The sequence below is a fragment of the Sapajus apella genome, unplaced genomic scaffold (assembly GCF_009761245.1).
Source record: "Sapajus apella isolate SASKATOON/1434 unplaced genomic scaffold, GSC_monkey_1.0 scaffold135, whole genome shotgun sequence".
NCBI lineage: Eukaryota > Metazoa > Chordata > Mammalia > Primates > Cebidae > Sapajus > Sapajus apella.
The window spans coordinates 1,901,058-1,925,608 of NW_022437075.1; the positions used below are offsets into that span (position 1 = coordinate 1,901,058).

At 47.5% G+C, this 24,551-nt stretch overlaps 2 protein-coding genes across 3 annotated transcripts in view; one reads left to right on the forward strand and one right to left on the reverse strand.

The window, feature by feature from the left end:
• Positions 1-973: 973 nt before the first annotated feature.
• On the forward strand, positions 974-4,638 carry ZNF835 (zinc finger protein 835). Its single transcript, XM_032263203.1, is given in 3 exon segments — positions 974-1,161; positions 2,615-4,152; positions 4,155-4,638. Coding segments are annotated over 3 exon segments (1,776 nt in total). The 5' UTR covers positions 974-1,055; the 3' UTR covers positions 4,287-4,638.
• A 2,289-nt stretch (positions 4,639-6,927) lies between these two features.
• Positions 6,928-24,551, reverse strand: part of SMIM17 (small integral membrane protein 17) — a 44,015-nt gene continuing 26,391 nt past the window's right edge. The window contains exons 1-4 of one of the 2 annotated variants that reach the window (XM_032263352.1): positions 24,156-24,250; positions 17,007-17,275; positions 15,178-15,254; positions 6,928-7,980 (exon numbers count right to left, since the gene is read on the reverse strand). In XM_032263352.1, the coding sequence (XP_032119243.1) occupies positions 7,870-7,980; positions 15,178-15,254; positions 17,007-17,175 (357 nt within the window). In that variant the 5' untranslated portion in view covers positions 17,176-17,275; positions 24,156-24,250 and the 3' untranslated portion in view covers positions 6,928-7,869. Of the gene's footprint in view, positions 7,981-15,177; positions 15,255-17,006; positions 17,276-24,155; positions 24,251-24,551 lie in introns of those variants that run through there. The other variant, XM_032263354.1, reaches the window with a different exon arrangement.

The window sequence follows — 24,551 nt, forward strand, 5'->3', positions numbered from 1 at the left end:
AAAAAGTTAGCCAAGTGTGGTGGCACATGCCTGTGGTCTCAGCTACTTGGGAGGCTGAAATGGGAGAATCACTAGAACTTGGGAGGTCGAGGTTGCAGTGAGCCGTGATTGTACCACTGCATTCCAGCCTGTGCAACGAAGCGAGCCTCTGTTTCTAAAAAATAAAACTGAAAAGTAAAATGAAATTATTTACCTATGGCAATGGATTTGCCACCTTCTTTGCAATAGACTGCAATGACATTAACTACCTGAGACCAAAACAAAAGTGTGGGTTGCAAACTCCAGCACCTGCCTTTCTAGATTGTGCAGCCTGCAGTAAGGGATTTAGCCTGTCTGAATCTCAGGTGCCTTCTTTCTTCTTCTTTCTCTTTTTGAGACGAAGTCTCTCGTTGTCACCCAGGCTGAAGTGCAATGGCATGATCTCAGCTCACTGCAACTTCGCTTCCCGGGGTCAAGTGATTCTCCTGCTTCAGCCTCCCGAGTAGCTGGGATGACAGGCGTGTCACGCCCGGCTAATGTTTTGCATTTTTGGTAGAGATGGGGTTTCATCATGATGGCCAGGCTGGTCTCGAACTCTTGACCTCAGGTGATCCGCCCTTCTAGGCCTCTCAAAGTGCTGGGATTACAAGCGTGAGTCACCGTGCCCGGCCTTACGTTCCTTCTTTCTGAGCCCATGGGCTCGGCTTCATCCCCTGAGCAAGAAAAAAGTCCCACGCCTGAGTTACTGGCTGCACCCACTGCCCTGCACTAAGGCTGTGGTGGGCAGGGCTCTGGGCAGCCGCCCGGCCCACCTTGGGTCCCCAGGGATAAAGGCCCTGCGGACCCAGGCGGGCAGACGCTTAGCCTTCTGGGAGTTGTAGTTTTGATAACCCAGGCTCTGCAAGCCTTAGTCGCGGTGCCGGCGAGCGCGCAGCGCCCCCTGGGAGTTGTAGTTCCTAAGAGTCAGGTGGGACCGATGCGCAGGCGCAGTTCGCCCAGGCCCGGCGCGCTGGCTCCTCCTCCGCAGCAGAAGTCTTGACCATCTCTCCTCTGAGGAAGGAGGCCCAGGGTCTGCGATGGCCCAGGAGGACCCGAGACTGAGTAGAAGCGGAGGCGACTCTACTAAGCTGGGAGGGGGCCGGCCAGCGCGTTCGGAGGTGATCCCGGAAGGTGAGAGCAACGGTGTGTAGTGTGCGCGTGCGACCGCGTGTGAGCCCGTCCCCGAGTGTCACTGCGTCTGCACCTGCTCATCAGAGGTACCAGCCCATGCAGGTGTGTGACTCCGTCTAAGCACCGTCCCTGCGTGTCGCTGCGTCTGCACCTGCTCACTCGGGGTGCTATCCCCTCACTGTGTCTGCACGTGCTCACTCGGCGGTGCCAGCCCAGGCACGTGTGTGACTGCGTGTGAGCCCGTCCCCGAGTGTCACTGTGTCTGCACCTGCTCATCAGAGGTACCAGCCCGTGCAGGTGTGTGACTCCGTCTGAGCACCGTCCCTGCGTGTCACTGCGTCCGCACCTGCTCACTCGGCGGTGCCAGCCCAGGCAGGTGTGTGACTGCGTGTGAGCCCGTCCCCAAGTGTCACTGTGTCTGCACCTGCTCATCAGAGGTACCAGCCCGTGCAGGTGTGTGACTCCGTCTGAGCACCGTCCCTGCGTGTCACTCCGTCTGCACCTGCTCACTCGGGGTGCCATCCCCTCACTGTGTCTGCACGTGCTCACTTGGTGGTGCCAGCCCCTCACTGTGTCTGCACGTGCTCACTCGGGGTGCCAGCCCGTGCAGGTGTGTGACCGCGTGTGAGCCTGTCCCCGAGTGTCACTGTGTCTGCACCTGCTCACTGGGCGATGCCAGCCCAGGCAGGTGTGTGATTGTATGTAAGGGCATGTGACACTTTATTAGTGTGTTATGTGCCCATGTATGTGAAGTGGTGTCTGCGTATCACAGCGTGTCCCACACACGTGTGACTGACTTTGGGCAAGTCTGAAATTTCTCCTGGACATGAAGTGTGTGATCCCACGTGTGCATGTCTGGGGGTGCCACCGTGTAGGCTGGGTGCATGTGACTGCCCGCACAATGACGGGTGACCTGGGTGTGTGTGAGCCTGTAGAGTGCCATGCTGCCTGAAGTGTGTGCATCTGCACATGATGGAGACGCTGTACACGTGGGCTTTGGCCATGCTGGAGCTCTGCCCACCAAGTGTGACTGCATGTGTCCAGGCTTCCCCTGTGTGTGTGTCTTGGAGATGGCCGGCCTGGGTGGGGCAGGTGGTGTGTGCAACAGTTTGCTAGTCTCAACTCCTGGGATCAAGCAACCACCTTCCTTGGCCTCCCAAGGTGCTGGGATTACAGGTGTGAGCCACCATGTCCGGCCTGGAGACACTTTTCATCGTTACAACTTAGGGGGTAGGGGGTGGTGTCCCTGGCATCCAGTATGGTGAGACAAGGGATGCTGCTCAACTTCTCACAACACACAGGATGGGTCCCACCACGCCAAATTATCAGACCCAAAATGTCATTGGCACAGAGGTCCAGGAACCCCATGCTAAGTCCTTCCCAGTTCATCTGTTAGCCATTTTTCCAGCTCAGGACAAGTGACAATCTTTAATTTTTTTTTTCACCTTTTTTCTTTCGGACCCAGAGAAGAGATGTGAGATCGAGACAGCAGCTCAGGGATCAAGGGTGGAGGGACTCTTGAGCGTTGCCCTCCAGGGCGCGGAGTTGGAAGGAAACTGGAAACAGGAGGGCAGGCTTGAGGACCGGCAGGAAAACAAGGAAAGCTGTCCAGAGCCGGAGGCCATGGCCTGCAAGAGAGACCCTGCAGGGGACGGCGTCCAGGAACGCGATGAATTACCCCGAATCCCAAGAACCATATTGAGTCCAACTGCTACCCAAGCCAGCGTCCCCGGCGACAGCAGGCCAGGCAGGTGCACGCCGGTGAAGAGACCAAAGCGGAAGCCTTCTGACAGCCGCCCGCCTGAGAAAGGCGGCGGCCTGGGGAAGCCGTGGAAATGCGAGGACTGCGGGAAGGCCTTCAGCTACTGTTCCGCGTTCATCTTACACCAGAGAACCCACACCGGGGAGAAGCCGTTTGCGTGCCCCGAGTGCGGCAAGGCCTTCAGCCAGAGCGTGCACCTGACCCTGCACCAGCGCACGCACACGGGCGAGAAACCCTACGCGTGCCCCGAGTGCGGCAAGGCCTTTAGCCAGAGCTCCTACCTGGCGTCCCACTGGCGCACGCACACGGGCGAGAAGCCGCACCGCTGCGCCGACTGCGGCAAGGCCTTTGCACGCCCCACGCACCTGACCCAACACCTGCGCGTGCATACGGGCGAGCGGCCCTATGAGTGCGCCCGGTGCACCAAGGCGTTCCGCAACCGCTCGTCCCTGATCGAGCACCAGCGCATCCACACCGGCGAAAAGCCCTACGAATGCGCCGAGTGCGCCAAGGCCTTTCGCTTTTCCTCGGCGCTCATCCGCCACCAGCGCATCCACACCGCGGAGAGGCCCTACCGCTGCGGCCAGTGCGCCAAGGCCTTCTCGCAGATCGCTCACCTGACGCAGCACCGGCGCGTGCACACCGGCGAGAAGCCCTACGCGTGCCCGGACTGCCGCGCGCCCTTCAGTCAGAGCTCTTCGCTGGCCGAGCACCGGCGAATCCACACCGGCGAGAAACCCTACGCGTGCGGCCGGTGCGCCAAGGCCTTCACCCAGGTGTCGCACCTGGCGCAGCACCAGCGCACGCACACCGGAGAGCGGCCCTACAGCTGCCGGGACTGCGGCAAGCGCTTCGGCAACCGCTCCCACCTCCTCCAGCACCACCTCGTGCACAGCGGGGAGCGGCCCTGCAAGTGCATGCAGTGCGGGGCCGCCTTCAGCCACGTGTCCTCCCTCATCCAGCACCAGAAGATCCACACCGGGGAGCGGCCCTACAGGTGCAGCGAGTGCGGCAAGGCCTTCAGCCAGGCCTCGTCGCTCACCCTGCACCTGCGCACGCACACGGGCGAGCTGCCCTACGCCTGCCACCAGTGCGGCAAGGCCTTCAGAAACCGCGCCTACCTCATCCAGCACCACATCGTGCACACCGGGGAGAAGCCCTACGAGTGCGGCGGCTGCGGGAAGGCCTTCAGCTTCTCCTCGGCGCTCATTCGACACCAGAGGACGCATGCGGACAAGAAGCCCTATTCGTGCGGCCCTTGCGGGGACGCCTTTGCCCAGCTCCCACACGTGACTCAACACCTGCGCGCTCACAGGAAGGGGAAGCCTGTGAACAGGGGTGCCCTGGCAGAGACCCGCATGGACCAGAAGATTAAGAGATGAGGTTAACTGGGGCTGCGTACGCCAGGCGCTCCACTAAGTGCTCGCCCCATTTCCAACCTCACAATGCCATGGGTGAGATACTCTGCTATCCCCGACGCCTCCAGTGAGGAAACCGAGGCTCCAAGAAGCTTGTTAACTTGCCTGAGGGCACACAATGGGGAAAACATATGGCTGGGACTGTATCCCACATCTGCCAGACTCCCCGCGTCTCCCTGGTGCAAAATTTTAAATGGGGCACAGACAAGTAGATCTGCAGAAACACCTGTGGCTGGCTTTTTCTTTCTTTTCTTTTCTCTTTCTTTCTCTTTTCTTTATCTCTCTCTTTTTTCCCCTTCTTTCCTTCCTTCCTTCTTTTTCCTTCATCCTTCCATTTCTTTTCTTTTTTTCTTTCTTTCGACAGAATCTCCCTCTGTTACTCAGGCTGGAGTTCAGTGGAGCGGTCTCCAGACACTGCAACCTCCGCCTCCGGGGTTCAAGCAATCTCCGGAGTAGTTGGGATTACAGACACCCACCACCACACCCTGCTAATTTTTGTATTTTTAGTAGAGACAGGGTTTCATCATGTTGGCCAGGCTGGTTTCGAACTCATATCCTCAGGCTATCTGCCGGCCGTAGCCTCCCAAAGTGCTGGGACTGCAAGCATGAGCCACTGCACTCGGCTGCCTGGCCTTTTCATTGTTGATTTTGTTATTGAGTAAGCACTTGCTCGTAAATTTAATTGAATTAAAGGAATAAAACGTTTGGTTACTTTGGTCAAGTTGATGTCTTTACTAAAGGAGCAAAGTCTAAAGGAGAAATCTGGATTCACTAAGAGAGAAACGGTGCTTAGAGAAAATGAGCTGTCCACCCTGCCGGCTGGACATCTAAGACAGTCTCCACACTCATCTTCCTGCTTCCACCTTTGCCCTGCTACAGTCCACTCTCCACCCTTTACTTGGGCAGTTGGCTTATGCCTCAGGGCCTTTGCAGCTGCTGCTCTCTCTCCCCTTATTTCAGCACACTTGTCCCCAAGGCAGAACAAGGATGCAAGTTGCAGATGTGTGTGATGAGAATCTGCCAGGTCTCCCACCTTGCCGTATGGAAGAATGATCACAGGGTCTGTGATAGCCATCCCCAGCCATGTAGAAAAAAGAGGGAGGTCAGGAGAGGAAACGTCCCAGTGATATTTTTGGGTTCCCCAGAACCAGCTGTAAATAAAGCCAATTTTATCCCAAACTTTGGTGTAACATGAACCAATAATAATCATTATTATTTTTGCTTACGCTCATTTGAATTGAGCTGCTCTTATTTGCAGTAGAATCCCAACAAATGTCATAGTTAAGGTCTGTTTTCCTTTTTTTTTTTTTTTTTTTTTTTTTTTGAGACAGAGTCTAACTCTGTTGCCTAGGCTGGAGTGCAGTGGTGCAATCTTGGCTCACTGCAACCGCCATCTCCCATGTTCAAGCAATTCTTCTGCCTCAGCCTCCTGAGTAGCTGGGATTACGGGCACATGCCACCACCCTGCCTAATTTTTCTGTTTTTAGTAGAGACAGCGTTCCACCATATTGGTTAGGCTGGTCCCGAACTCTTGACCTTGTGATCTGCCCATCTCGGCTTCCCAAAGTGCTGGGAATATAGGTGTGAGCTCCTGCGTCTGGTCTGTTTTCCTTTCTTTTAAGGGCTGGTTGCTTGTTGCAGGCAATCAGCCTGAGCGAGGAAAGGAGAAATAATCCCATACTTTTCCCTGTTAATTTCTCTAGACAACCTCATATACACAGACAGAGCATTTTTTAAAAGAGTAGAATGGTAATATCAACCAGTATTAGACAAGTAAAATTTAAGGCAGAAGATTAAATTGATTGGCGACAATCATTTTTTATTTAACAAAGGATTCAGAATCAGGTTTTAATTAACATTTATTGAGTGCCTACTATCTGCCTGGCTCTGTGCTTAGTGTTTTACGTATATTATTTAATTGTCAAGGACATAACAATGCTGCACTTATATGCATCGAATTACACAGCTGCTGAGTACGTAAAGCATAGATTATAAACATTTATTGGCAAAAACAATTGTACTAGCAGATTTTTGCATAACCTTATTGGTTTTTAATGAATACAGTAGGCCAAAATTAGATAACACATGAATCTGAAGAATATAATTGATGATACTGAGTTAATTAACAGGCATGTAGAGTTTTCAATTCTACAGACAGAGAATATATTTTCATCTTAAATGTTCATGAAACAATTGCAAAAAGTGGACATGTTCTAGGCCACACTAAAAGCTTTTTTAAAAGTTTTGGAAGCAGATGTATTTTAGGTCACATTCTGTGTTCACAGTGCAGTAAAACAAGAAAAAAAAAACTATTTTTAAACAAAGAAATAAACCAAATCACTGATTTTCAAAGTATTATTTAGAAACACTACAATGTAATATTTAGACAACCTAAACAAAAATGCATAATCAAACATTAAGATGTGGCTAAGGCTATATCCAGAAGTACATTTGTATTAATAGGTATACTATTATAAAAAAATATAAAGAATATAATCAAGTATTCAACATAATGGAGACAAAGAAGAAAAACAATAAAAAAAAACACAACACATATTAAAGGAAAACAAATTATAAATAAAAGAAATAACAGATATAAATGAATCTTAATGCTGGCTCTTTGGAAAAACAATAGTAAACTAGATAATCCTTGACAAATCTAATAATGAATAAACCACAAACAGAAGTTGACAGGATAGAGGGGATACAACAAAATAAAGAGAACATTTTAATTATAAAAACAGTATGCATAATTAAGCTAATAATATGAAACCACTCTATGGAATGAAAAATTTTCTAGAGGATAAAAGAACTCTATAAATCACCAAAATAAATGCAAGACGTTAAAAGTATTAATAAATTGGTAACATTGGAAATAACTGAGAAAGCTGCCCAAGAATTAGCTGAAACGTTCTCTCCATGGCTCTATGACCTGGTTATAACAATGAATTCTTTTAAAATGTCAAGGGTCTGATACTTTTCAAGCTACAGAAATATTCAGAAGCATAGAAAAGGTAAAAGTTATCCAAGTCTTTCTATGAGGCAAACTTAACCATGATAATCAAACTTCACAAAGATAGCACCAATCTCACATATGAAGATAGAGTCAAAAATCCTACATAAAATATCAATAAATAGAATTTAGAGTATGAAAGGACTGGTGCACCACAACCTTAAGAATGCAAAGTGGGTTTGATGTTAGGAAATGTACCAGATTTCATCGATCTTCAGTTGCACATTTTTTCATCTTCTCAAAGTCAGGAGTTATCTTCCAGTTGGTGGCATCTTATGAATAATTAGCATTTTTCTTTCTCCATGGTATACAAAATAATGTTTTACAATCAATGATGTCTTCATTTCATGGAAATAAAGTATGTGAAAACTCACACCAAAAATATTTTTTAAATCATCTCAAAGGATGTTTGAAAGGCATTTGAAAATATTCAACACCCATTTCTGATTTTTAGCACACTTCCTTAACATGACACAGGGCATCTATTTCATTGAATTAAACCTTTAAAACAACAGCCACCATTGTAGTTAAATGTGAAACATCATAGGCATCCCCGTCAAAACCAGGAACAAAAAAAGTACGCACACTACCAAGACTATGGTTGTTTGTTGTGGAGCTTTTGACCACTCCACAAAGCCCTGAAACAGAAAAAAGGAAAAGGATAAATATTGGAAAGGAAGGGACCACCATTGTTACTTGTAGGAAAATAGAATTACATGACTGGAAATGCAATGTCATATCAAAAGAAAAGCTGTTTGAATTTAAAACTGTACAACTGAGTAACTAGATATAAAATAAACATGAGAATGTAATGTGTCTATTCTCTATCACAGGAAATGTCAGAATGATGGGATGACAATTTGAAAATCTTATTGGTATATTAAATCTCAGTTTCAACATACCATCTATGCTGTAATGACTCCACCCCCTCAAGAGATGTGTGTGTGTGTGTGTGTGTGTGTGTGTGTGTGTGTGTGTGTGTGTGCATATGTATGTGTATTTGTTGTCCCAGCGCTATATCTCACTGCCTATTTGCCATCTCCAATTGGATATCTGATGGGCATCTTAAACTTCACGTCCCCAAACAAATAGTCTAATGTAACCCCACCAAAAAAAAAAAAAAGGTCCTCATGCTTTTTTTTTTTGGTGGGGGGACATTAGAATATTTGTTTGTTTTCCTCACATTACCCCTTCAGGCCGTTCCAGACCTTCAACTGTGGCATCCCTGACTCCGCTCTTTCTGTCACCACCCACATTTAAGACATCAGCAAATACTGTTGGCTTTATCTTCAAAACCTCCAGAATCTATTTCCCTTCACTTCACTACCACCACCCTGGTCAAAGCCACTGTCATCTATCTTGTACTCTTTCTACAGAATTCAGTTTCTTATCTCGATAATCCCACCCAACTTCTTCTCCATGGGTCAGTCAGAGTCCTCCTTCTAAAGTGGATGTCATTCCTTGCCTTTCTCACTCTGTTCCAGCCACAGTCATGTCCAAGCCTTTGCAGTTAAACGAGTTCTTCTCCCTGGAATGTCCTTCCTCCAGATACCCTTAAAGCTTTCTCTGTTACATCCTTAGAAAACCCTTCCCTCACCATCTATGTAAACCAGCATGCCCTCCACAACCCCTTCCCACCAAAGACCCTGCACTATGCATGCTTCTTGTCTTTTTCCCCCATGTGCTTATCGCCACCTGACATGCTAGATAGGTCTAGTGTTTCTTCCTCCAGTGACACTAAGCACCAAGAGGGCAGTCCTTTGCTTTGTTTGCTACTGTATTCCCAGTGCCCGGAACAGACTATGAGCTCTGTAAATATTTGTTGAATGAGTTAATAAATGAAAAAACATACCATGATGAAAGATGAGAAGAGAAAATGTTTAACAATGACAATTTTCCAAATTAATGATGAATTTAGTGCAATTGCTCTTAAAATATCAAGGCAGTTTGGTGAATGTACATGACACAATGGATTATCTGGAAAGTTAGGCAATGGTGAACACTGAAAACAATCCTGTGAAAGAAGAAAAATGGAAGGAGACATGCTATGAGTTGTTAAAGTGTATTATAAATCATTGATGGAATTCACATTTCTAATCTTTGGGAAAAAATTCCTCCCTCTAGCCTGCTGATTCCCTCTGGATGACACCTCATTTCAAATCTTCCTTTACAACCAGATAAATGACCTACTAGGGACATTGACCCAGTTAGGCACTTCCCAAAGCTGGCAGAGCACTAAAAGTTGTTGGGAGAGTTTTTCAAATATCTTGGGCTCCTCCTTGGATTTTCTGGTTCACTGCATCTCAGGAGGACCAGAGAATATGAATTTTTATAAAGTTCCTCATAATCCATCCATAAAATTGAGCCAACTCAACAAACGTTCATTGTAGCGTTTCCTTCTGTAGCAATGACAACAATGGCAGCCTAACAATTCATCAGCTAAGGAAATGGGTCTGACACAACCGAGCTATAGAATATTTGGCAGCAGTACACCATGCGAGGTGGCTCACGCCTGTAATCCCAGCACTTTAGGAGGCTGAGGCGGGTGGATCATGAGGTCAGGAGTTTAAGACCAACCTGGCCAAGATGGTGAAACCCCGTCTCTACTAAAAATACAGAAATTAGCCTGGCATGGTGGCAGGCACCTGTAATCCCAGCTACTTGAGCAGGAAATTGCTTGAACCCAGGAGGCAGAGGTTTCAGTGAGCTGAGATCACACCACTGCACTCCAGCCTGGGCAACAGAGTGAGACTCCATCTCAAAAAAAAAAAAAAAGAATATTTGGCAGCAGTAAAAAGTAACTTTGAAATACAATAAAGATCATCAACATGTATTAAATGGAAAACTATCCAGCATGAATTAAGTGAAAACACCAATTGGAGGAATAAAAATTTTGCCATAATTTCCTTTTTTGGAGTTAAAAAAATATACATGTAGTTTACTACATGACAGTATTTAGATAAAACTCAACAACAAGCAAAACTAACCCATGCAAGTGGAAATCAAGAACTGTAGTTGCCCACAGGGCTGGGGAGTGAGGCGGGCCAGAAGGGAAAATGAGAGAATGTTCTAGAATGACGACAACACTTCATACCTTGATTGGGGTGTTGGTTACACAGATGTACATGTGTCAACAATCCCTGGTTAGTGCATTTTATTGGAAATAATTACACTTCAATTTTGAAAAGCAGAATATGAAGTTAAGAAAATGTAATAAACACAGGTAATCTGAAATCCAACAATTTTACACACATCACACATAATAGACCCAGAGATGCCTCACCTAATTCCTCTTTATGACTGTTTTTCAGGCTGGTGCAGATCTCCCCTGGATGCTAGAGGTACTGGTTGCTAGTTGTATGGTTTACAGTTGGTAGTTGCTTCTCCTCTTTTGACAAATGCCCTTTGCTAATGAGATCTTCCTTTCTAGAGGATTAGCCAGGAGGTTAACTCACCTTCCAGGGCAGTCCACACCCAACAGCAACTCACATGGGATACAAAAGGCCACTCCACTGACTCAGAGGAGGACAACTCTCTATTCACACTCCAGGGTTCCCCTGGGATAAGACGGAGGCTGGTCTTCAATTCAACCCATATATTTGCCTGGCTCCCTCTCCTTCCCTCGCTCCTCACTGGACTTCACCTGAGAGCACAACCCTCAATCAGTCACTTGCACACAAATCTCTATTCTGTCTCAGCATATAGGGAAACATGTTTGGCAGGATATACAGCAGTTTCTTCTTCTTTTTTTTTTTTTTTTTTTTGTTTATTTATTTGAGACAAAGTCTCACTCTGTCACCCAGGCTAGAGTACAGTGGCACAATCTCAGCTCACTGCGATCTCTGCCTCCCAGGTTCAAGCAATTTTCCTGCCTCAGCCTCCTGAGTAGCTGGAATTACAGGCATGCCCAGCTAATTTTTGTATTTTTAGTAGAAATGGGGTTTTGCCATATGACACAGGCTGGTCTCGAACTCATGACCTTAAGCGATCTGCCTGCCTCTGCCTCCCAAAGTGCTAGGATTATAGGCATGAGCCACTGCGCCCAGTCAGCGTCTTGAAACATTCTGTTGAAGTAGAATGCATAAAGAGAAGGTTGCACACATCCTAGGGATACAGCCTGAGGCAACTTCAGAAGGTGAACACCCCATGGAACTAGCACCCCAAACAAGAAGCAGATCATTATCAACCCCACAAATCCCCCACTTCAAAGGTAACCACTACCCCACTTCTCACACTACGGATGCATTTGACCCTTTACAGCAACTTTTACCAGGAGTTATTTCTGGGCATTGATCTTTTTAAAATCTTATGCACTTAGATAAGATTTGCTGGTGTGACATATGCTTGCGTTTTATGGAACGGGAGTGACAGGACCGTTTCCCCCTGCTTGCTTTCCTCTGGGCCCACAGACTGGGAACTTCTGCATTCTTGGAAAGTATCTCTTTTTGTTTCTTCCACTCCTTCACTCACTCCTGTCCACAGGAGGTGTATTGACTAGTAGAATGGGGAGAGGCCTTCATCTCTGTCCCAGTCCTCTCTCTGGGGAGGATCAAGCCCCAAACAGGCAGGACACCTCGTGGTTTAGAGACATGCTGGGTTCAAATCCTAGCTCTGCTGTTTACACGTTGTGTGACTAGGGAAAGTCACATAACCTCTCTGGGCCTTAGTTTTCCCATCTGTAAAATGGGATGACAGGTCCTACATTAAGGGCTGATAAGAGGACCAAATAAATGAAGGTAAGTAGAGCACAAAGTCCAGCTCCCAGCCTGTGTCAAGGGCTGTAACTGTTGTCGAAGGTCTCTGGTTCCAAACAGCCCACTCCTCTTTCTATTTTGGAGGTGGGTTATCTGCAGGAAGGAGGGTCTGTCTGTGCAGAAAACTGACCCAGGGCCTGCCAATGAGAGGCCCTTCCCTGTCAGCCCCCTAGTATGTGCTCCATCAATGCTGGTCCAATGAATTACAACTGGCGAATGAGTGGATGAGTGAATGGATGATGTCACAGAGGCCTCTCCCAATCAGCATGTGTAAAATCGACCTTGTCACTTCTTCCAAACTTTCTTCGTGATCCCTATTCTGGGGGCCAGAACTTCCCTCTGCCCTGTCCCCACACCAGAATTTTGGTGTCACCCCAGGCTTACCCCTGTTCCATCACCTTTCATGCCCCACAGGTTTGGAAATGTCATCGGGTCCCCAACTCTACATGCCCTGGGTCCCGCTCTCACAGCCATGCTGCCTTAGCCCCTGTCCTCCCTCCAAGCCGAAATTCCATGCCAGCTCTTCTACCCACTCACTGTGGGACCTGAAGCAAGCCATTTGGTTTCTCTCTGCCTCAGTTTCCTCATCTGTAAAGGGGGAAACCATGCTAACAATCTCACAGGAATCATGAGTTAATCATGAGGGTTAATGGGTGTCAAGTTACTCGGTGAGTTATAATAAGATGCGCTTGGAATGGCATCAAACAGCTGGGTGCAGCAGCTCACGCCTGTAATCCCAGCACTTTGGGAGGCCAAGGCAGATGCATCACGAGGTCAGGAGATCGAGACCATCCTGGCTAGTACCGTGAAACCTCGTCTCTACTAAAAATACAAAAAATTAGCCAGACATGATAGTGTGTGCCTGTAATCCCAGGTACTTGGGAGACTGAGGCAGCAGAATCACTTGAACCCGGGAGGCAGAAGTTGCAATGAGCCAAGACCGCACCATTGCACTCCAGCCTGGGTGACAGAGTGAGACTCAGTCTCAAAAAAAAAAAAAAGTAGTATCAAGCTTGTAACATGCACAAGGTGATGAGCACTGCCCCTCCTGGTGTTCCCCAAATGTACCTGGCACATCTGTACCTCAGGACCTTTGCACTTGCTGTGTCCTCTGCACAGAGCCCCTCCCCCCAGACATCTGCCAGTCTCAGTCCTCACCTCCTCCAGGTCCTCACTCAATAGCTCCCTCTCAGTGGAGACTTTCCTAGACACCCTTCTTAAAATAGCAACCCCCAGCCCCAACTCCTACTCTCAAACCCTCTCCCTGTTTTATTTTTCTCCATAGCAGTCATCACTACTCAGCATAATTCATATTTTAGCTGCTTATTTCAATTGTCATCTGTCTACCTCGGTGACTGTGAGCTCCATGAAGGCGGGGCCATTTCTGTCTTTACTATTGTACACTCTGTGCATTGAACACTGCTTGGCACTGAGTAGGTGCTCAAGAAATAGATGTTAAATGAATGAATAATGTCACCCCACTCATATTTTCACCCAAACCTCCCACTGTTCTGCCCTCAACTTCAGTGTCTCCCAAACGTACCTTGCTATGCCACCTTGCCTGTGCATATGCTGTTTCCTTCCCTGCTATGCCTGTGAAATTCCTACTATCCCTAAAACCCCAGGTCTGGTGTGTCCTCCTCTCTGGGATATCCAAGAATAAACTCCTGGCATGCAGTTAACTTCTTCCTTTGGCCTATGCCACTGTGCCCAGCACTTATCTCTGCACTATCATGCTTTGTTGACCAGTTTGTGCCCCTCGCCCTTACACCTGCACCATGAGTCAATAAATCCCATTTCTGGCTTGAGCCAGCCAGAGTTAGATTCCTGACATGATTGGGAGATGGATGGGACTCTCATGTACTCACTGAGAGTAATTATGTGTTGTTTCTCATGTATGAGATGAATGTATAAATGAAAGAACCACTGGTTTTCTTATGTTGATGTTTTATTCCTCAAAAAAGAAAACATTTGGTCTCTGACTGAAAGGAATGTGTTTGAGAATTCTGTTTGGTTTTTCTCATAGTATATGGATTAAAACTCAATCGGTGGTTAGTGGATGGATAAATGGAGTAGTGGGCAGATGGGTGAATGGGTTGGTAGGTGGTCTTATGACTGGATGTGTGAATAGACGCAGATGGATCAATGAGTGAGTCGGTATATGGGTGGATGCATGCTAGCCACACCCTCACCACAGCCAACAGGAGTAGAGGGATGAATAGGTGGGTGGACAGGTGGGTGGATAGGGGATGGGTATGTAGGTGGGTGAAGAGATGGATTGATGTAATGTGGATGAAAGGGTGAATGAGCAGGTATATGGGTAACTGGATATGTGGATGGATGATGGATGGATGGATGATGGATGGATGAAATGGGCATATGGATGCATAGGGGATGAAAGGTTGGGTAAATAAATGAGTGGACAGATGAATGGTTGGTGGATGCTCAATGGGTAGATGAATGAATGGATGGGTGAGTGGAAAGGTGGGAGGATGTGTAGAAAAGAGAGCTTATGGGTAGATGGATAAGTGGATAGACAGCTCAGGTATAGGGATGAGTTGATACATGTATGTATGTATGTATGTATGTATGGATGGATGGATGGATAGATGGATGGATGGATGCGTAGATGAACAAATGAATGGAATGGGTATACAAATGAGTAGGTGAATAAAAGTTCGGGTGGATGAATGAGTGGACAGATGAATGAATGGCTGGTAGATGTTTGAGAGGTGGACAAATGAATGGATGAGTGATTGGAAAAGTAAGAGGGTGGGTGGAAGGGAGGGTTGATGACTAAGGGGATAGAAGATGAAATACAGAGGTGGATGCAGGATGGATGGATTTGTGAAGAAAGTGTTGGAGGGTAGGCGTCAACTGAGTCACACACACCACATGGAGACCCTCCAGTCTGCGTCTGATCACCACAGAGATCAGACATGAGAGATCTGATTTTCCACAAGAGATCTCTTGAGATTTCTATGGGGCAGGTAAATTCCAAGCTGAGAATGCAAAAGTGACAAACCACTGAGATCTATAGAGTGGGACATCTGTGGAAAAAGAGCAAACCCCCCAATGTACCTGGGAACCCTCTGATTCGTCATCTTCCTCCACCGAGCTCCACTCCTGGGAAAGCCCAGTCTCTTGAGAAGGTAAGTCTGGGTGAGGGTGGGAGTGGAGGAAAAAGGAGCCATGAGTGAGTGGCCAGGCGGTGGGTGTGGGCTCTTCCCCCTGGCATCTTGTCCCTTTTCTACTAATAGCCGCCTTTTCTCTCTCTCTTCACCCCCCGTCTCTCTCCCTCTCTCTCTCTCTCTCTCTCTCTCTCTCTCTCTCTCTCACACACACACACACACACACACACACACACACACACACACATACACACACACCCCACATGCCTATGTGGTTTAGGTGGGGCTGAGAGAATGAGAGGCCTGAATTCTATGTATAACTACCTGGAAAACTTCAACTACACCTCCTTATGTGCCCTGCCACCTGAGTCTTCACTCCCTTACCTGTCCAGTAGGTAAAAGAGTTCCTTCTTTACAGGCCCCCAGCAAGAACTGGGTGAAGGAGTCAAAGAAAAAGCCACAGAAGTAAACCAGGGTGATGGAGGCTTCCCCAGCTTCTGAAGAACAGACACTAGCTGAGGCATGTCCCCACAGTCAGAACCTTAGCATCGCTCTCATCCCTAAGCTGAATAGACTGGGCAAGTCCTGGTATTTTCCACTCTTTCTGCACCTTAGCCCCAGCCAGGAGCTCCAAGCCTCACTAGCAGAGCTGGCCTCTGTTATCCATGCCTTCTGTCCAAGGCTTGCTCAGCCTCAGAAGAAAAAGACAGTGCCTAGTAAGTGGTACACTGTTCAGCCCCTTTTCCGCTTTGGGGTGCTATTGAGATGTCAGCAAATGACACTGCCCTTTATCCATCTCTTTGGGCCAAAACCCTAAAAGTGATCTTGATGCCTCACTTTTCCTCCTCTTCCCCACATCCATCAGCAAGAACTGATGCCCTCTCCCAAAGGTGTCCCAAATCTCTCCACTTACCTCACCTCTGTCTTGGACTGTTGCAAGAGTCTCCTAACTGGCCTCCCATCTTCCTTCTTGACTTCCTAGCCCTACAATCCATCCTCACATGCAGTGGGACTAGGGGTTTTTCAAATTTGGCACTATCAGCATTTGGAGCCTCACCGTTATTTGTGGGTGTGTGTGGGGGGGTCTGTCCTGTGCATAGTAGGATGTTTATCGGCAGCACTGCTGGCTTCTCCCCACCAGACAACAGCAGCATCTCCACAGTTAGAATAACCCTAAATATTTCCAGACATTGCCAAAAATCACCTGGGGAGGAGAGGTGGGATATAAGACCACCCCCAGTTGAAATCCACTGAGTTAGAGAAATATTTTTGAAATTCAAATGAGAGCATGTGATTTTCCTCTTCAAATCTTCCAGTGCTTGAAAATTGGGGTGTTCCTTCTCTTAGCCATTCCTGAGAACCCTGCAAGCAGGCCCATGAGGATAAGCCTGACAAATCCTGCTGGAGACATATGCCCTGTCCTCAGCACTACCAAGCCAGCCAAGAGCCAGTACCAGCAGACATAGGAGTAAAGCCATCTGAGATTGACCAGTGGGGCCACCAGCTCTCTGAGGCTTCACAGACAAGCATAGGCAGCAGAAGTGTCCCCTGAAGCCAGGCCAAACTGCTGACCCACAGAATCATGAGCTGATAAGTGATTGTTGCTTTAAGCCACTAAGTTTGGGGATGATTTGTTACACAGCAACAGCTGACCGACACAGTGCTCCTTGAATAGCTGTTGAATGGATGAGTGAAGGAGTGTATGTTTAGCCTTTCCCTAAGCTCTGCCAATTCCTTTCCTTCCACCTGTTCACCTCCCAAAGGACCCCTGCATCTCACCTTTCTCATCACTGTCACAGCTGGAGGCCCCAACCTCCACAACCTCCCAGCCTTTGGTGCAGGTGGGATGGGGAGGCTTCTCCCAGGCCCGGCTCTCCTGAGGCAGCAGCATCTTGGTCCTCTCGGGCTCCAGCAGCCCCCGCGTCTGCTCAGGCCTGAGACTCTGCATCGCCCCAGGAGGAGGTGGAGCTTCTGAGATAAGCTTCTCTTTCTCCTCCAGCTCCAGGGTCCTCTCTGGTTCCCCAGGCACAGGATTCAGAACCTGAGGACTGAAGGACATTTCATCATTCAGTTAATCATTACAGAGGGCCAGCAGGGGCAAGAATGATTCTAAGCATTAGAAATGCAGCAATAATCAAGTGAAGATTCCCGTCCTCCTGGGGCTTACATTCTAATAGGCAGAGAAAGAGACTGGCAGGGAACGAATAAAGCATACAGCATGTTAAACAGTAGAGAGTGCTCTGGAGACAAAGCTGGAAAGGAAATTACTGTCATAGGCAGGCACACGCAGACACACACTCACACTCACATATACACACATACAAACATAAACACACACACATATCCACACACAGTCACATACACACACTCACATACTCACATATACACACATACAAACATAAACACACACACATATCCACACACAGTCACATACACACACTCACATACTCACATATACACATATATAAACATAAACACACACACATACACAAACATACATACCCCCACACACACACACAGTCACATACACACACTCACATACTCACATATACACACATACAAACATAAACACACACACATATCCACAGACACAGTCACATACACACACTCACATACTCACATATACACATATATAAACATACACACACATACACAAACATACATACCCACACACACACACAGTCACATACACACACTCACATACTCACATATATACACACATACAAACATAAACACACACACACATATCCACACACAGTCACATACACACACTCACTCACATATACACACATACAAACATAAACACACACACATATCCACAGACACACAGTCACATACACACACTCACATACTCACATATACACACATACAAACATAAACAAAAACTTTTTAAAGAAAACCAAATAAGTGTGATTATCGACTGGATATTTGATTACACCAAGGAATTATCACCGACTTTTGTTGGGCATGGGGATGGCTTTATGGAGAGACAGGGAAATGTCCACCCTAGTTTTTAGAGATGCTTTGGTTGTATAGAGGGGTGAATTGACCTGACCGCTGAGATTTGCTTTAAAATATTCCCCCATGCAGCCATAAAAAAGGATGAGTTCATGTCCTTTGCAGGGACATGGATGAAGCTGGAAGCCATCATTCTCAGCAAACTAACACAGGAACAGAAAACCAAACACTGTACGTTCTCACTTGTAAGTGGGAATTGAATAATGAGAACACATGGACACAAGGAAGGGAACATCACACACCAGGGCCTATCGGGGGGTGGAGGGAAGGGGAGGGAGAGCATTAGGACAAATACCTAATGCGTGTGGGGCTTAAACCTAGATGACAGGTTGATAGACAGAGCAAACCACCATGGCTCATGTATACCTATGTAACAAAACTGCACGTTCTGCATATGCATCCCAGAAATCACAGTTTAAAAAAAACTCCCACAAAGTAAAAGCACACAAGAAAATCATAACTGCTGAATCTGGGAAATAGGTAGACGGTGGTTCATAGCATTATCCTCATATTGAAGAGTATGTTTGAAATATTTTCATAATAGAATATATATGTGTGTGTGTGTGTGTGTGTGTGTGTGTATGTGTGTATGCATAATATGTTATTTTTTTCTGTATCACCAGTTAGCATTTATGATGTCTGCTTCCTAGAGTGGGTGTCTCACAGGTCCCTAGGACCCAAATTCAAGCTCATCATTTCCCCAGTCCCCTCTGCCCACTGTCCCACCCAACAGCACTCCCTACTCCTGGGTCCCCCACTCTTGGCCAGGACTCCACCGTCCTCCCCAACAGTCTCTACAGGACTCATCTTCGACTTGCCCCCACCTCATCCCTCACCTGCCACGGCCAAGGTCTCTTTCTCTTGCCTCAGAAAATGTTCTGCCCTCCTGCCTGCTGCCCAGCCCCTGTCCCGTCTGTGCTTTTGTTCCTCTGGATAGAGTGACTTCCACTGTGTTCACCCTGCCTCCTGTGGGTCCACTCAGCCCTTCACTCGCTGATCCAGCTCCCCACTGCCCCCCACCAGCTTCACCCTCCTCACATCCCCTCTAGTTAAGAGATTCTCAGTGCCCAGGAGTGAGCACGCCCACCCTGCATGCTCTCACCTCCCAGTCAGCCCAGGTGGAGATCCCAGGCACAGCCAGGGCTCCATGACACTCAATTCCAGGAATAAGAGAAAGCGTCTCCTGCTTCAGCCTCTGCGATCCTCCCCATTACCTCAAGGAGCAAGTTTCCATTGAGTGCCCCTATGCTTTTAGCATTGCTATGGCTGAGCCTCCTTCCTAACAAAGGGAGAGCAGCTTCAAGTCAGGCGGGCAAAGCAGCCAGCCCAGAGCTAACCTTCAGTAATACATGAACATTAAAAGCGATACTGGCTTTCCCTTTGAAACCGTGATACAAAGTTTGCCTTTGAAATCCGGTGAGGTCAAGTTTTAAAGCAGGTTGACTAATGCATGCTGGTGGGCGTGTCTGTTGGTTCAACCACTTTGGAAAGCTATTTGGCAACATCTAGGAAAGCTGAACAGTGGTGCACCCTGGGACCCAGCAATTCCACCCCCAGACACTTAGGAGCAACGAGAACCCATGTCCACACACACACGTGTACGTGAATGTTGATGCCTGCTGTATTCAAAACAATTCATAAGAACGGAGTGGTTTATATGTATAGCCAGAAGCACTCATAGGCATAATACAAATTTTAAAACACCAGGTGTTTCTCAAAAGGATAATACAGACATAAATTGCAGTTGATGCATAGAGGGGAGTACAGCTCAGTAATGAGAAGGGTCAACAAAACAATACAGGCAGCAACATGGGTGAATATAATATATATATATATATATATTTAAATATGCACATATATTTTAGTATATAATTATTTTTTATAAATATGTACTTATAAATATATAAAATAAATGCACTTATAAATATAAATTTTCAAATGTTTACATTTTAATAATTTAAATATAAATATGCTATAAATATAATTTATATTATAAATATATTACAAATATATTATAAATATAATATAAACATAAAATTATAGAAACAATTTTATAATATATAGTTATACATATAATATATTCATACCATAAATATAATATAATATGTATATAAGTATAAAAGTATAAATATGTTTATATTATCAACATATAAGTACATAATGTGTATATGTACATATATGACTGAGTGAAAAAAGACAGATACAAAGAGGACGTATATGTGATTTTACTGAGATTAAAAAATATCTGGAATAGGTAAAAATGAATTGATCTCAGTAGAAGTCAGAACAGTGGTTATGCTGGGTTGGCAAATGTGAGAAAGGCTATGAGGAGCTTTCTGGGGTTGCTGGAAATGCCCTCTACCTTTCTTAGTGGAGGTCACATGGGGGATTACTTTTGCACAAATTTATTGAGCTTTACCTTCACCCAAATGCACACTTTGTGCACATCACTCTGTCTTTTTTTAGATCTCACTGCACTTAAAAAAGAAAACTAGGCCAGGTGCGGTGGTTCACTCCTGTAATCCCAGCACTTTGGGAGGCTGAGGTGGGTGGATCACCTGAGGTCAGGAGTTTGAACTAGCCTGGCCAGCATGGTGAAACCCTGTCTCTACTAAAAATTCAAATATTAGCGGGGCATGGTGGCACATGCCTGTAATCCCAGCTATTCGGTAGGCTGAGGCAGGAGAATTGCTTGAAGCTGGGAGGAAGAGGTTACAGTGAGCCAAGATTGTGCCACTGCACTCCAGCTTGGGCAACAAGAGTGAAACTGTCTCAATAATAATAATAATAAAATTATTAGAAGAAAAAAGAGGTAATTTAAAAAATAGTAGGTAAATGTTTGCTAGTACAAGTTTTGCTAAACAGAGGAAATACTCAGCATGGTGGGGAAGGAATGACAGCCATCAATAAAATGCTAACTGCTGCCTACATGGCTGAGTAGTTAAAAGCCAGGCGTGGAGATGACAGCACATGTGTGAATTTCAGTTCTGCCACATATTTCCAGTGTTACCTGGGGCAGGTCACTTTAACCTCTCCAAGCTTCAGTTTGCTCATCTGTAAAATGGGGAGGTGATAACAGTGACAGCTACCTCATAGAGCTGCTGTCTCCACTGAGACACATGATTTAATACACAGTTTAAGTATCTGGTGAATGGAGGAAGAAAAGGGTGTTCCTCCATCCCAGCCTCAGCTTGCTCTTCCTGCATAGGCTTCTAGAAAGCCTCCCTCCCATCAGGCCTGAGCTTCCACATCACCTTTCGAGGGACCCTGTGGGTATTTGCCACCCATGAGTGCTTGAATGAATACAACTTTTCCCAACCATTTCTCAGCCAGAACTTTGGGGCAAACCTGTGCTGAGTATTGGGCATTTGAAGATGGATTTGACACCCTCAACAGCTCACATTCTCCTAGAGGAGAAAGGTAAGTGAGCAGACAGGACAAAGAGAACACAGATCCAGCATTCCAGCAGACAGAAACCCCAGCATCGAGGATTGGAACTCACAGGCCTGCAGAGGCTCAGCAGGTAACACAAATGGGATAGGAAACGACATGAATTAACAAATAAATCAGCCAGGCAAGGTGGCTCACACCTGTAATCCCAGCACTTTGGGAGACCAAGGTGGGACGGTTGCTTGACCCCAGGAGTTTGAGGCCAGCCTGAGTGAGACCCAGTCTCTACAAAAAAAAATTAAAAAAATAGCCAGATGTGGTGTCACAAGCCTGTAGTCCCAGTTACTGGGAGAATCCTTTGAGTCTGGGAGATCAAGGCTTCAGTGAGCTGTGATCATGCCACTACACTCCAGCCTGGGTGTCAGAGCAAGACTCTGCCTTGAAAATCAGTCAATGAATCAATCAAGAGAACTCTTTCACTGTCACTTTTCTACAAATGAAAATTAAATATAGGTGCGGATAAATACTCTCTATTTTAAGGAGCACATGAACCAATGGCAGCGGATGTATGGCATGGGGAGAGACGATGGGGGTGGTGGGGAGTGCGGCAAAAGAGAGATCAGGTCTCCTGTCTGAAGAAGCTGCACCACACAACTCAGCTAATGTTTGCAGAGCAAATGTTTGCAGAGCGAACCCCTGGGACTGATGTCACCCCTCTTCTAATTCCCCAAAAGAAGACTGGAAATCTATATTTTCAGAAGGCATTTTCTGCATTTCATGATGTCAGTAATTGTTTCACATGTTTATGGGCTAGCATCACTGACTCCATCTTAGCTGTAAACTCCAACCTAGCTTCCCCCTCCCTACCACAGCCCCTTGGGGTGCATAACTGGACCACACTGGCGCTGCGTTTACGTCACGATGACTCTGTGCTTATCCTACCATGTAACCAATGTAACTGCATCCTGCTTGAAAAACACACCTGCTATTGTGTATAACTCTCTTTAAACCCCCCTAATTGTTTGGAAATACCCTTAGCAACCAACAATCCTGGGAACCTCCTCCCCCCTGGTTACTAGCTAACTTGCCTGTTCTGCCTCTGTAAAATTTCGCTTCAGCTAGGTACCCCCTCCCCTACCTAAATCAAGGTACAAAGGTAAATCAAGCCCCTTCCTTGGGGCCGAGAGAACTTTGAGCGTTAGCCGTCTCTCAATGAAAAGGACTCTTAATTTAGAATTCAGTGCTTGACCTATTCCTTCTAACTCTCTCCGTTATTACAACAGGAAGGCACCTTTAGTCAAATGGCACAGGTTGTGGGGCCGAGTTAGACCCTGGGGCTGCCAATTTTCAGCCTCAGTGTGGGCTGGGCAGTCTGTTGGGGTTGAGGAGAGCAGGCTGCCTAGACATTTTTCAGGGGAAGAAAATTCCTATGGGACCCTCATGGAAAAGAGTGTTAGAGAGTATGATTAGGGAGTTCTGCTTTGTTTATCGCTTTGGGGTTTTGTTTTTTTTTTTATATAAGACATAATTAATCATGGATCTAGGTTGAGGGGAGGGGAAGGCATGGGAAAGGAGAAAATACAGGTAAGTGGGGTGACAGATGAGAAAGATGAGAGCCATCAGGTCAAGGTCAGGAGAAACTGGATCCGCAGTGACTCAAGGAGGAAGGAAACAGGGTGAGGCAGAGGTGTGTTGAGGGGAGGGGATTCACACCCCACAGCCTCAGTGTTCTTGGTGAAATAGCAAACAAGTCATCCCCTGGGAAAACGGAGACGCGGTCACAACGACAACCAGCAACAACCATCAAAGCAGTAACAGTATCGGCAGTTTCCTGGAGCGCTCCTGTGCCCAGCCCTGCTGAGCACCAGAAACCCTTTTTCTCACAATAAAGCTCGCCATACTTCTCGCTACAGATACTATTATGTTTCCATTTCACAGACAGGGTCATCCCTTGATGAAAGACACACAGCTCAGAAGAGTGGGGGCGGGGCTGCTGCACCTGCGACCCCAGAGCCTGCGCTCCTATCGTTGCAGTGTGGCACACGGGGGCCCAGACTGACACAAAGCGTGAGCGCGCACAGGTGCACCCGCGGGCAGGTGCGCTGAACACACAGGGGCAGCGAGCATCCACACTGGCCCCCCACGACACGAGCGCACGTGCCCGCGCCGCCCCACTAGGGTACACAGACCATCAATGGGCACTCAGGGCAAGTGCGTCCTCCCCTCCCGGTTCGGAGGCTGAAATTCACCCTGCAACCCCCAGCGGGGACCCAAACCGCCGCTGCGGAGAAGTAGACCGGTACCGACAGACCCCACCCTCTCCCACCACACAGACAGACTGGCTCGAAGAAGCTCCCTCCGCGGACCCCATCCCTGGAGTGCCTGTGCCCCTCAGCCCCACCCAGGCACAAACACGCTCTGCGCATTCACACTCGCGCGCGCATCCCCGATCGCCGCCCGCGCCCCCAGCCCCTTTTCTCCGCCTCCTTCCCGCTCGCAGGGGTCCCTCGAAGGACTCACCCTCCCCAACCAGACCCTGTCTGGGCTCTGCAGACCTGGCGCCGCACTGGCTGCGGCTGCGCAGACGCGGAGGCTGCGGGAGGTGGTGCGTGGAGGTTGGAGGTGGGAGGTGGGGGAATTGGGGAGCGTGGGCAGCCTCCTCCCCTTCTCCACTCCCGGGAAGCCTGCACCTGGAGGGGTGTGGGGAAGGGAGCGGAGGGGCCACACGCCCTCCAGCGGCGTGCGCGGTTGCAAGGGGGTGTGGTACCGTGTGGGTCCATCCCCAGCTGATGAGCACGTAGGTTCTGTTCCCACACACGCCCCAAGGCCAACGGCTTTGTACACGCCCCCCCCCACCCCCAGGGTTCTCCAGTCTGCAAACGGGGGTCCTGGGTGGGCGGAAAGGGGAAGAAGCTG